At 45.6% G+C, this 10837-nt stretch overlaps 2 protein-coding genes across 6 annotated transcripts in view; one reads left to right on the top strand and one right to left on the bottom strand.

Moving 5' to 3' along the window:
• The window catches only part of mppe1 (metallophosphoesterase 1), a 7871-nt gene extending 7143 nt beyond the window's left edge, over positions 1–728 (bottom strand). For 2 of the 3 annotated variants that reach the window (XM_083684468.1, XM_083684470.1), the window contains exon 1: positions 1–728. This exon is cut by the window's left edge and continues 23 nt beyond it. In XM_083684468.1, the coding sequence (XP_083540594.1) occupies positions 1–210 (210 nt within the window). In that variant the 5' untranslated portion in view covers positions 211–728. The other variant, XM_083684469.1, reaches the window with a different exon arrangement.
• Positions 729–2878: 2150 nt separating this feature from the next.
• LOC310804097 (inositol monophosphatase 2-like) lies at positions 2879–10837 on the top strand. 3 transcript variants are annotated; one of them, XR_014554199.1, is made up of 9 exons: positions 2879–3878; positions 4442–4575; positions 5820–5924; positions 6111–6156; positions 6283–6391; positions 6605–6713; positions 7431–7582; positions 8832–9036; positions 10618–10837. XR_014554199.1 is itself a non-coding variant. In XM_083669190.1 (9 exons), the coding sequence occupies exons 1-9, from the start codon at positions 3801–3803 to the stop codon at positions 10623–10625; spliced, it is 858 nt and encodes a 285-aa protein (XP_083525316.1). In that variant the 5' UTR covers positions 2879–3800; the 3' UTR covers positions 10626–10837. The 3 variants fall into 3 exon arrangements, 2 of the variants coding, with proteins under 2 accessions (XP_083525316.1, XP_083525315.1); XM_083669190.1 differs by having other exon boundaries at positions 8832–8948; XM_083669189.1 differs by having other exon boundaries at positions 8832–10837.

Genomic DNA, 10837 nt, shown 5'->3' with positions numbered 1-10837 from the left:
TCCCTTGATGGTCCCGAGGAGGTGTGTGTCTGACAGGAACAGAGCGCGCAGCGGAGGGTCTATCCCGCCGTCCCCTGTCAACTCCGGCCACGAACAGCGCAGAATTGCGGGGTAATAAATCAAATATTCACAGAATATAAAAACGCAGCTGACAGATAACGCCATGGCAAAAGTGAGAGTCCATCTACATTTGACACTCTGTCCAAGCATGTCTGAGAACGAAATGTTAATCTGGTCCTCTCTCTCTCTTATTCTCTCCCAGTGCTGGGGAGAGCGGGCTAAATCCTGCCAAATTGGGGGGAAAAAACTCGCCCCGGATAAGTGTAACCGATTAAAATATAGGGCAACGGATAATGCCTTAACTATTTTGGTTCGTTTAGCATTGGCATGCGAGTTAGCTGCCCAATTTGATTCACGTGTCACTAATTTAGCCTAGTTACCATTGTCGAAGTCCGAGGAAGTTCATCCAGGATATTCCCCAAGGCGTGGTTCACCCAAATCAAGCAGGTTGTCTATTTATAACAAATCCATATTATAATGCTCGACTATTTCGACTATCACTTCTCTGACAAGTTCTTGGAAGAACGTCCGTGGCATCATTTAGATCGGTAGATTGGACTGGCCAGCACAAGACAACAATTCTTATGCAACTGATATATAGTTCCTGATATACTTTTGATAATGCAATTATTCGCATTGACAACACAAATCTATGCGACTGACGCGGTGAGAAGCGGGCGCGAAGGCGGACGTGGAATCAAAACTTTAAAAACACGACGACCGACAGGACAGATGACATTCCTGAAGATATAGCCTATCTAATGCAGCAAATATGCAGCCTCGTGTGATTTAGGGTTAGGCTAGGGTTGTGGTTAGGATTTTTTCGCATGATTTTCGATTATAGTTGGAGATTTATTGTAAAACACTTTTTAACAATTTTGATTTTGTCAGCCCGCGTGTGCAACGAAATTCTTCAGAACGGTTCCAGAATTCGGAAAAACACCAGCGTGACGCATTCACTGAAATGACGATGACACATTTTTTTTGTAATGTGGAATTTGATGCTATTTAATTTGATAAATGCAAGGACTGCCCTATTAATCATATCCTATAGAAAGCAACATGTATTGTCTGGGTCAAGATGGTTAACCCATGACCCTAGCACACAATGCAATTTTAATGTAGCCTGTAGAATGTATTAAATCAGATAGGATCATCAACTCAGCTAGGATGTTCTCTCCCTATCCCCCCATCTCTGATCCCGAGAGTAATAACACACCCACGCACACCCCACACCCACTGAATATTGGTTTTCCCATCTAAGAGGATTAGGTCTGTCCCTGTCCTAAAAAATCCCACATTTTATTGCAACGCAGGATGATCAAAAGCACTGACGTGCAGTAGCATGGTCACGCTTATGTTTTCAGTTACTTCTGTTGTCGGTCGCGCGCAATTCTTGCCATCCAATACCTATCCTAAACCCAGGGCCAGATCATGGTCCCGTGAGGCCCCTGGGCACGTCTTTTGGACCGAGGTGTCTTGGGGCCCGAGTGGTCAACTCACATTGTAAGCGCTGCGGGGCCCGGGGGCATCATCTCTCCCTGCCCCAACCCTCTCCTAAAAGATATTTTTTTAATTATCCGCATTACACGTTAATTGAATTGAAAAATAACATTCCGAGAGGGAATCATGCCGCTCCAGCCCGCCAGGAGCCCAGCAGCAATACATTAGGATTACAGAGAGATCAGAGTTGACAACAGTGTTGTACACCCTCTTATTAGTAATTTCATTAATCAGGATCTTGCCTGTTGCTTAATTTTCAACAATCAGCCAAGTGGATGCTGTTCCATGAGGTTCCATAAGACGACTGAGGCTTATCACATTTAACCAAAGTATTCTTTCATGGCTGTCAGAGGGCAGCGTCACATTTATTTCGATGTGGCTTTCGAACTATGTTTCTCTCTTAAACCATAGACCCAGAATTGACGCAGGGCGCAGTTACACCAACGCCGTTAAGCCACCGTAACGTCTCCGGACTTTGAGTCGCAGTTTAACAACTCACGCTGACCTAGGAGACGTGCTAGACAGCATGCGAGAGCAGCACGTCTGTGAAGCGAGGCTCGCTTGAGGCAGCGTAGTTTTACGCTCCGAGTCTATTTTCCTCAGCAGAGGAGAGCGTTGTAGAGGCGTATATACGCAGAGGTATAAGCACCTTATATCAAATATAAATTCACAAATAATCTCAATCATCCTAAAACTAAGTCGGAAAATTGCAAAAATCACCCTGCACACATTGAAAGGGATTTTAGGCTTGTATTAAAACAAGATAAACAGTGTTGAGGCTTCTTCAAATAATTGAAATTGCAGGTAAGTTGTTGAGGTTTTAAGAATATAGTTGTTGACATAATATGAGTTATGTTTACAGTTACATTTTTGACATTTAGCAGACGCCTTTATCCAAAGCGACTTACAACACGTACATTTGTCTAAAGTAAGTGAATCATCGATACATCAGGCATCATAAGAAAGAAAAATGTTATGAAATCTATCCGAAATTATTTTCAGATAGATTCCCTTTATGAAATATAGCCTAGTTTGTGGCAGTGCATCTCGTTTCGCTCTTTGTGCAGCACCCTGGAAACTGAACGGAGCTATGACAGTACGGTCTCGTCGGTGTCGGTATAGTTTCCGCGTCACACTACTCGCGCCCGACCAAGCCACCATCATTTTTGTACAGGCTTATCCCCTTTACAAGAGATCAGGACAGGCGAGTGAAAATTACAAAATTACAGATGAATGCATGAAAGAGACAGGATTAACGAAGGTTCGCTTGGCGCGGCGTGTCTCCAACAGAAACAGTTTAGTGTTGCCACTGGCAGACGCAACGCGCTGCACCCGGATCATGTAGATGGCAGAATTGATGAGAATTATAAGCCTTCATTATTTTTCGCAACGGTACGTGCAGTGAGTGGTGTTGGGGCTGCTTGACCAAGACCAGGTTGAAGTGTTATAGTCCAGTCTAAATTCCATGCATCCTCCACACATTACAGCCAACATCCCGGGTCACCGTAAGAGGATGACGCCAGTGAGCCACTCGTGGGTGACAGCATGCCCTAATCACGTGGTGAAGCCTATTGCTAATTCTGCTTACTCGCCGCTGCAAAGCTCTGTCTCTTACGTTATCAGTGGCTAAGAATGCGTCTGGCGTCCTCTTCTGGATAAACCGTGTTTACCTGCAGGATATTTTATTCTACGTCCCTGTGCCGTACCATTATCTGTGCGTGAAATACAAAATAGTTTATTGGAGGTTTGTTTGTTTTTACACTCAATATTGTTTTTTTCGAATCGTTAAGAGGCTACAGGTGGACAGTGTCGAACAATATGCAGCCTCTTGTGTCTGTGTCTATTGTTATCCGTAATGGTAACGTGTCATTACGATTAACGGAATAATTTTGGAGAATAGTTTTGCGCTTATGAGGGACCCATCGAATCCGACACATAATCGTAATGATTTACAAGCGTTATACTGTATCGAAGGTCAGACATTTGTAGGCCGCGGTGACAAGTCGACACGGTAGCCTACAGCAGGACAGTGCAGGCGACACTTCCACCCGTGTGCGGCACCGGACTGCGGACACAGGCAGACGGGACCATACGTAGACCAGACTGGGGAGAGGACGCCGCAGGCTAAACACATGATATATCACTTTCACGCGTTGTGCTTTTGCTTTTGCTTTTGAATGTCAGGAATATTATATAGCCGAAGATAAACGATAGCTGTTGCTCCTCATTGCAACACGATGACGACCACGAAGAGCGACAAGTCCTGGGAGGAGTGCATGGACGTCGCTGTGGAAGTTGCCCTCCGAGCTGGCAAGGTGGGGGCCGACATCAACTTGATTCATGTGTTTCAATGTTGCACTGAACTATGCATGTATTATTATTTCCCGCTAGGACCATATATACAGAAAAATCTATGCACTCACTGCAGTGTAAGTTGCTTTGGATAAAAGCGTCAGCTAAATGGCATATCATATTATATTATTATGATTATGATTATGATTATTATATTATTATGATTATTATTACATTATATATATTATTATTGTTATTATTATTATTATTATTACATTATATATTATTATTATATTATTATTATTGTTACTATTATTATTATTGTTATTATTATTATCATTATTATTATTATCATTATTATTATATTATATTATTATTATTATATTATATTATTATTATAATTCAGGCAACATGCTGTACAGTACATACTCCATATCTCTACAGCATATACCCTGTATCTCTAATATCTCATGTTGTGGTCAAGAGATTCTAGCCAGCCTTGATGTATTTGTTTGACATTATATTTAGCCATAGATCAAAGGCTGCCCCCCACCCCCGCCCTAACCCCCATACCCCCCCACCCCAGGTAGTTGCGGAGGCGGTGAAGCAGGAGAAGCTTGTGAGCACCAAGAGCACACCTACAGACCTGGTAACAGAAGCAGACCAACAGGTGGAGGAGCTCATCATCTCCACTCTGAGGGACAGGTTCCCCTCACACAGGTACGCAGTGGTCTCTCCCATCCACCCCTCACACAGGTACGCAGTGGTCTCTCCCACCCACCCCTCACAGGTACGCAGTGGTCTCTCCCACCCACCCCTCATAAGTACAGTGGTCTCTCCCACCCACCCCTCATAAGTACAGTGGTCTCTCCCACCCACCCCTCATAAGTACAGTGGTCTCTCCCACTCACCCCTCATAAGTACATTAAGTACATAAGTATTCTCTCCCACACTCCTCACACTCCTCACACTCCTCACACTCCCCACACTCCTCACACTCCCCACACTCCCCACACTCCCCACACTCCCCACACTCCTCACACTCCCCACACTCCCCACACTCCCCACACTCCCCACACTCCTCACACTCCCCACACTCCCCACACTCCCCACACTCCCCACACTCCTCACACTCCCCACACTCCCCACACTCCCCACACTCCTCACACTCCCCACACTCTCCACACTCCTCACACTCCCCACACTCCCCACACTCCCCACACTCCTCACACTCCCCACACTCCTCACACTCCCCACACTCCCCACACTCCCCACACTCCCCACACTCCTCACACTCCCCACACTCCCCACACTCCCCACACTCCCCACACTCCTCACACTCCCCACACTCCTCACACTCCCCACACTCCCCACACTCCTCACACTCCCCACACTCCCCACACTCCCCACACTCCCCACACTCCTCACACTCCCCACACTCCTCACACTCCCCACACTCCCCACACTCCTCACACTCCCCACACTCCCCACACTCCTCACACTCTCCACACTCCTCACACTCCCCACACTCCCCACACTCCCCACACTCCCCACACTCCCCACACTCTCCACACTCCTCACACTCCTCACACTCCCCACACTCCCCACACTCCCCACACTCCCCACACTCCTCACACTCCTCACACTCCCCACACTCCCCACACTCCCCACACTCCTCACACTCCTCACACTCTCCACACTCCTCACACTCCCCACACTCCCCACACTCCCCACACTCCTCACACTCCCCACACTCCTCACACTCCTCACACTCTCCACACTCCTCACACTCCCCACACTCCCCACACTCCCCACACTCCCCACACTCCTCACACTCCCCACACCCACTCACACTCTCCACACTCCTTGGAAAATCTATTACCGTAATGTAAGTAGTTGTTGTTAGTTACTTACCACATCTCTTCAGGTCTGTTCAGTCTTTCCATGACCTCTGACCTATACAGGTTTATAGGGGAGGAGTCATCTGCAGCAGGGGAAATGTGCATCCTAACAGACAGTCCTACCTGGATCATAGACCCTATTGATGGGACCTGCAACTTTGTCCACAGGTACGATACAGATCTGTGAGAACATCAGCGCACTACAACAATTCCTTAGATGAGGTCTGAAACTCTTTAGAATATACAACAGACAATACTGTATCAAATGAGAAGAAATACTTAATCTGTACTTTTGAGAGAATAGTCTCCGTACAGATTATTGACAATGATTCTATAATGTGCTTGGTCTTTTAGCTTCCCCATGGTTGCTGTGAGCATCGGTTTCGCAGTGAAGAAAGAGGTAAGCATGAGAGTCTTGGAAGAATATAATTTACCGTATTTGCAGGACTGGAATATCACCATATTTGTTTCAGGTATAGCAGATTTTATAGACTTTGATAATGTCTTTATTTGTTTGATAATGTAGCTTGAGTTTGGAGTGATATTCCATTGCTTCGATGGAACATTGTACACTGCCAGGAAAGGCCATGGGGCGTTCTGCAATGGTGTAAGGATCCAGGTGTCGAAGGAAAAAGGTTTGTGACAACATATCCTGAGACAGCCTCACAACCTTCTGATAACGGATTGTAATGTTTTGATATTCAAAGACGGTTAGCAAACCATACGAAATGGACCAAATGGACGATAGTCCAAATGGACTATATTATAACATGATAAAAAGTTACGTACAGCATTTATCAATCAATGATTTTCTTTGACGTTCATTCAGATGTTCTCATCTGTTCTAGATGTCTCTAAGGCTCTGATTCTGACAGAGATTGGAGCCAAGCGGGACCCAGCAACGCTGGACATTTTTTCAGGGAACATCATGAAGCTACTGAGTGCACCTGCTCATGGGTATGGACATGTGATAGACTGATAATTGATTTATAGATTGATTGATAATCAATCTATGAAATTGAATAATGTTAATAGTTAGATATCTGATGTGCCTGGCTCCAGAGACATTTACATTACATTTACATTTACATTTATGGCATTTAGCAGATGCCGTTATCCAAAGCGACTTACAACAAATACATTTGTTTAAGTAAGTGAATCATCTATCTATCAGTCATCATAAGATAAAGTAATCAATGCTCAGACCAGGGGCCTTTTAAAAATAAATAAATAAATAAATTATAATATTATAATATTAACAAGAGAGAAACTTGTACGGGGGGGGGGGGTGGTAGTGGGGGTGAAGAAGTCTTTAGGAGGGACCGTTAAGATGTAGCCTGAAGAGATGGGTCTTCAGTCTATGGGGGAAGATTGGTAGAGACACATGTGGATTTGGATAACATCATCACATCGGTCCTCCTAGTCCTAAAGTCCCTGCCCTTCTATCTTGGGGCTCTGTCCTGTCTTGGGAAACACAGTATGTGACGACCTTGAATTGATTTCAATGGCGTCCATATCCACACTTGTGCATATGATACTCTGATGAGTAAATGAACTGTGTGAGTCTGTCTGAGGTCTTGGTGGGAGGGACGGATGTAGGGTCACAAAATACATGAAAAAGTCTGTGTGTGCGTGTGTGTGTGTGTGTGTGTGTGTGTCTCTCCCCCATCTCAGGGTGAGGATCATTGGCAGCTCTACTCTAGCTCTGTGTCACATAGCCACCGGGGCAGCTGAGGTGTACTACCAGTACGGCCTCCACTGCTGGGACATCGCTGCTGCTGCTGTCATCATCAGAGAGGCTGGGGGGTGTGTCATAGACACCTCAGGTGGGTGGTGCCTACAGAACAGTTTAATATCATTGCAAGCGTTTTTATTTTGTTTACCTGATGATGGCAGTCATTGCTATTGTCACTACGGTTGTTGTGGATATGATACTCTGAGAAAATGAACTGTGTGAGCCTGAGGTCTTGGTGGGAGGGAGGGATAGCGTGTGAGTGTGTGTGTGTGTGTCTGTGTGTGTCTGTGTGTGTGTGTGTGTCTGTGTGTGTGTGTGTGTGGGGGGGGGGGGGTGTAGAAGTGGCCGTCTGCCTTGTCTCTTCTTCTCCGCCGGGAGGGAGGTGGTGGTTGAGGATGGGCAGGGAGGGGGGGTGGGAGGAGGGGGGAGGGGGGGGAGGACAAAAGGAGCTCTGTTGGTGCAGGGTTGGCCGGGGTGGGAGGTCAGGATCATGTGGTCAGCCGTCCCTCTGCGTTGGCTCTCTGGCAGCTCTGAGAGAACAGTAGCCCTCTGAGGCTTTGCAGGGCTATCAGCTCCACTGGACTGGACCGGGTTCACTGTTGAACTGTGAAAGAGTTCTCATGAGACCGGGCTGGACAGTCTGTACGGAGAGTGCAGTGGTGTGAATAGCGGGCCGCAATGACGCCTGATTGTAAATATGACCTGCGTTGTTTTTTTTGTGTCGGTACTCAGAGGACCGGTCTCCCAGACCGATAATAAGTCCAGTCATAGACGGAGACGCCGGCCTAGAGAGGGAAAGCTAAGGGTACATCTGTGACTGGAGGCTACTTGTGTGTGGTGTAGTGCAGAGGTGTCTGTTGTCTGTAGTGCAGAGGTGTCTGTTGTGTGGTAATGGAGTGCGTGTGGATGGATGTAGGGTCACATGCATGTCATATGCTGAAAAAGTGTGTGTGTAATATAGTAATATATGCCATTTAGCTGACGCTTTTATCCAAGCGACTTACATTGCAGTGAGTGCATACATTTCAGTATATATGGTCCCAGCGGGAATCAGACCCACAACCTTAGCGTTGTTAACGCCATGCTCTACCAACTGAGCCACAGAGGACCACAGTGCTGTGTGTGTGTGTGTGTGTGTGTGTGTGTGTGTGTGTGTGTGTGTGTGTGTGTGTGTGTGTGTGTGTGTGTGTGTGTGTGTGTGTGTGTGTGAGAGAGAGAGATCTATGTTTGTTGCTTTGTCACACTGTTGTATGCGATATCCTAATACCACTGTGTGTGTGTGTGTGTGTGTGTGTGTGTGTGTGTGTGTGTGTGTGTGTGTGTGTGTGTGTCTGTTCCAGGGGGACCTCTCGACCTCATGTCCCGAAGAGTCGTAGCAGCAGGATGCCCAGAGATGGCAAGTTACGTCGTCCAGCAGCTGCAGCCAATCAGCTACGAGCGAGATGACCACGAACCCGGTGTGCAGAAGTGAAACTGGACACGGTGATCCCCCCACAGTGGATGATGCTCAGCCTTTTACCTCAGCCCACCCAATCCTGCCGCAGAGTAATGCCACAGTTCAATCAACTGTAGATAAAGGCGAACCGCAAAGTGCATTCCAGTTCACTCAGCACGTTGACGCTGTATAAGAAGTGTTCACTCAGTTAAAACTGACACAAGCTCACCGCTCCTCTGTGGCTCAGTTGGTAGAGCATGGCGCTAACAACGCTTAGGTGTACTGATATATATAAATTGATATATGTACTGATAAATGTATGCACTCACTGCAATGTAAGTTGCTTTGGATAAAAGCGTCAGCTAAATGGCATTATTATATATTATATATTATTATATACACTCACTGAGCACTTAATTAGGAACACCTGTACACCTTCTCATGGTGGAGGTGGTGGAACACCTGTACACCTTCTCGTGGTGGAGGTGGTGGAACACCTGAACACCTTCTCATGGTGGAGGTGGTGTGATGGTGTGGGGAATGTTTTCTTGGCACACTTTGGGCCTGTTAATACCAATCAATCGTCGCTTGAATGCCACAGCCTATTTTGAGTATTGTTGTTAACCATGTGCATCCCTTCATGGCCACAATTTACCCATCTTCTAATGGCTCCTTCCAGCATGATAATGCACCATGTCACAAAGCAAAAATGTCTCAAACTGGTTTCATGAACATGACATTGAGTTCAGTGTTCTACAGCGGCCTTCCCAGTCACCGGATCAGAATCCAATAGAACACCATTGGGATGTGATAGAACGGGAGATTCACAGCTTGAAAATGCACCTGAACAATCTGCAGGAATTGTGTGATGCAATCATGTCATCATGGACCAGAATCTCAAAGGAATGTTTCCAACATCTTGTGGAATCAATGCCACGAAGAATTGAGGCTGTTTTGAGAGCAAAGGGAGGCCCTACCCAATATTAGTATTGTATTCCTAATAAAGTGTTCAGTCAGTGTATATACGACTTTTGCTTTGTGACATGATGCATTGTCATGCTGAAGTCATGCTGAGTGTACCAAGAAAACATCCCCCACACCATTACACCACCTCCACCATGAGAAGGTGTACAGGTGTTCCACCACCTCCACCATGAGAAGGTGTACAGGTGTTCCACCACCTCCACCATGAGAAGGTGTACAGGTGTTCCACCACCTCCACCATGAGAAGGTGTACAGGTGTTCCTAATAAAGTGTTCGGTGAGTGTATATATAAGCTGGTCCTCTCGTGTCCATTACGGTTGGATATTATGGCAAAAACCACATTTAAGTACAGCGTTAACATTCGGAGTAAACCAACAGTGTGGTTTGTCTTTATTTGCAAAATCTTGAATTAGAGCATACCTGTATATCATGTTCACAGTGTCCATGTACTTATGCAAGCCTGTTTTCTCTCCCCAGGAGATTTAACTTCTTACACTATGGACATTTTTACTATTGTACAAATTGTACACACTACTGTTACTGTGCATTGGATTAACGAAACTCACTTTAAAAGTTTTCTATAATTAGTTGGTTATTTCTTTTTACAGTTTATACACACTGACTGACGCAGACCTTTCAACTGTTATCCTTGTTTCACTTTTCTTATCATTTCTTCTTTTGTACATGTCTTTTTTTTTCTAAATAAGGACCATGATAGAGGCATGCAGAAAGAGGCTGAACAGCGTAGAAGTGTTTTAAATGATGTTATTGGAACGCGTTACGTGGAGCAGGTTTGTGTCTGAGAGGATGCTGCGTAAGCTATAGTTGTTGTTGTTTATGCTGTTAAACCTGAACCACTGTCACAACTGTTCACGTCACCTATTCACATTAGTAATGTGTCTTATAATAAATAAGTAATATGCAAAA

The sequence above is a fragment of the Argentina silus genome (assembly GCF_951799395.1).
Source record: "Argentina silus genome assembly, chromosome: 1".
Classification (NCBI taxonomy): Eukaryota; Metazoa; Chordata; class Actinopteri; order Argentiniformes; family Argentinidae; genus Argentina; species Argentina silus.
This window is presented reverse-complemented; position numbering and strand designations above follow the sequence as displayed.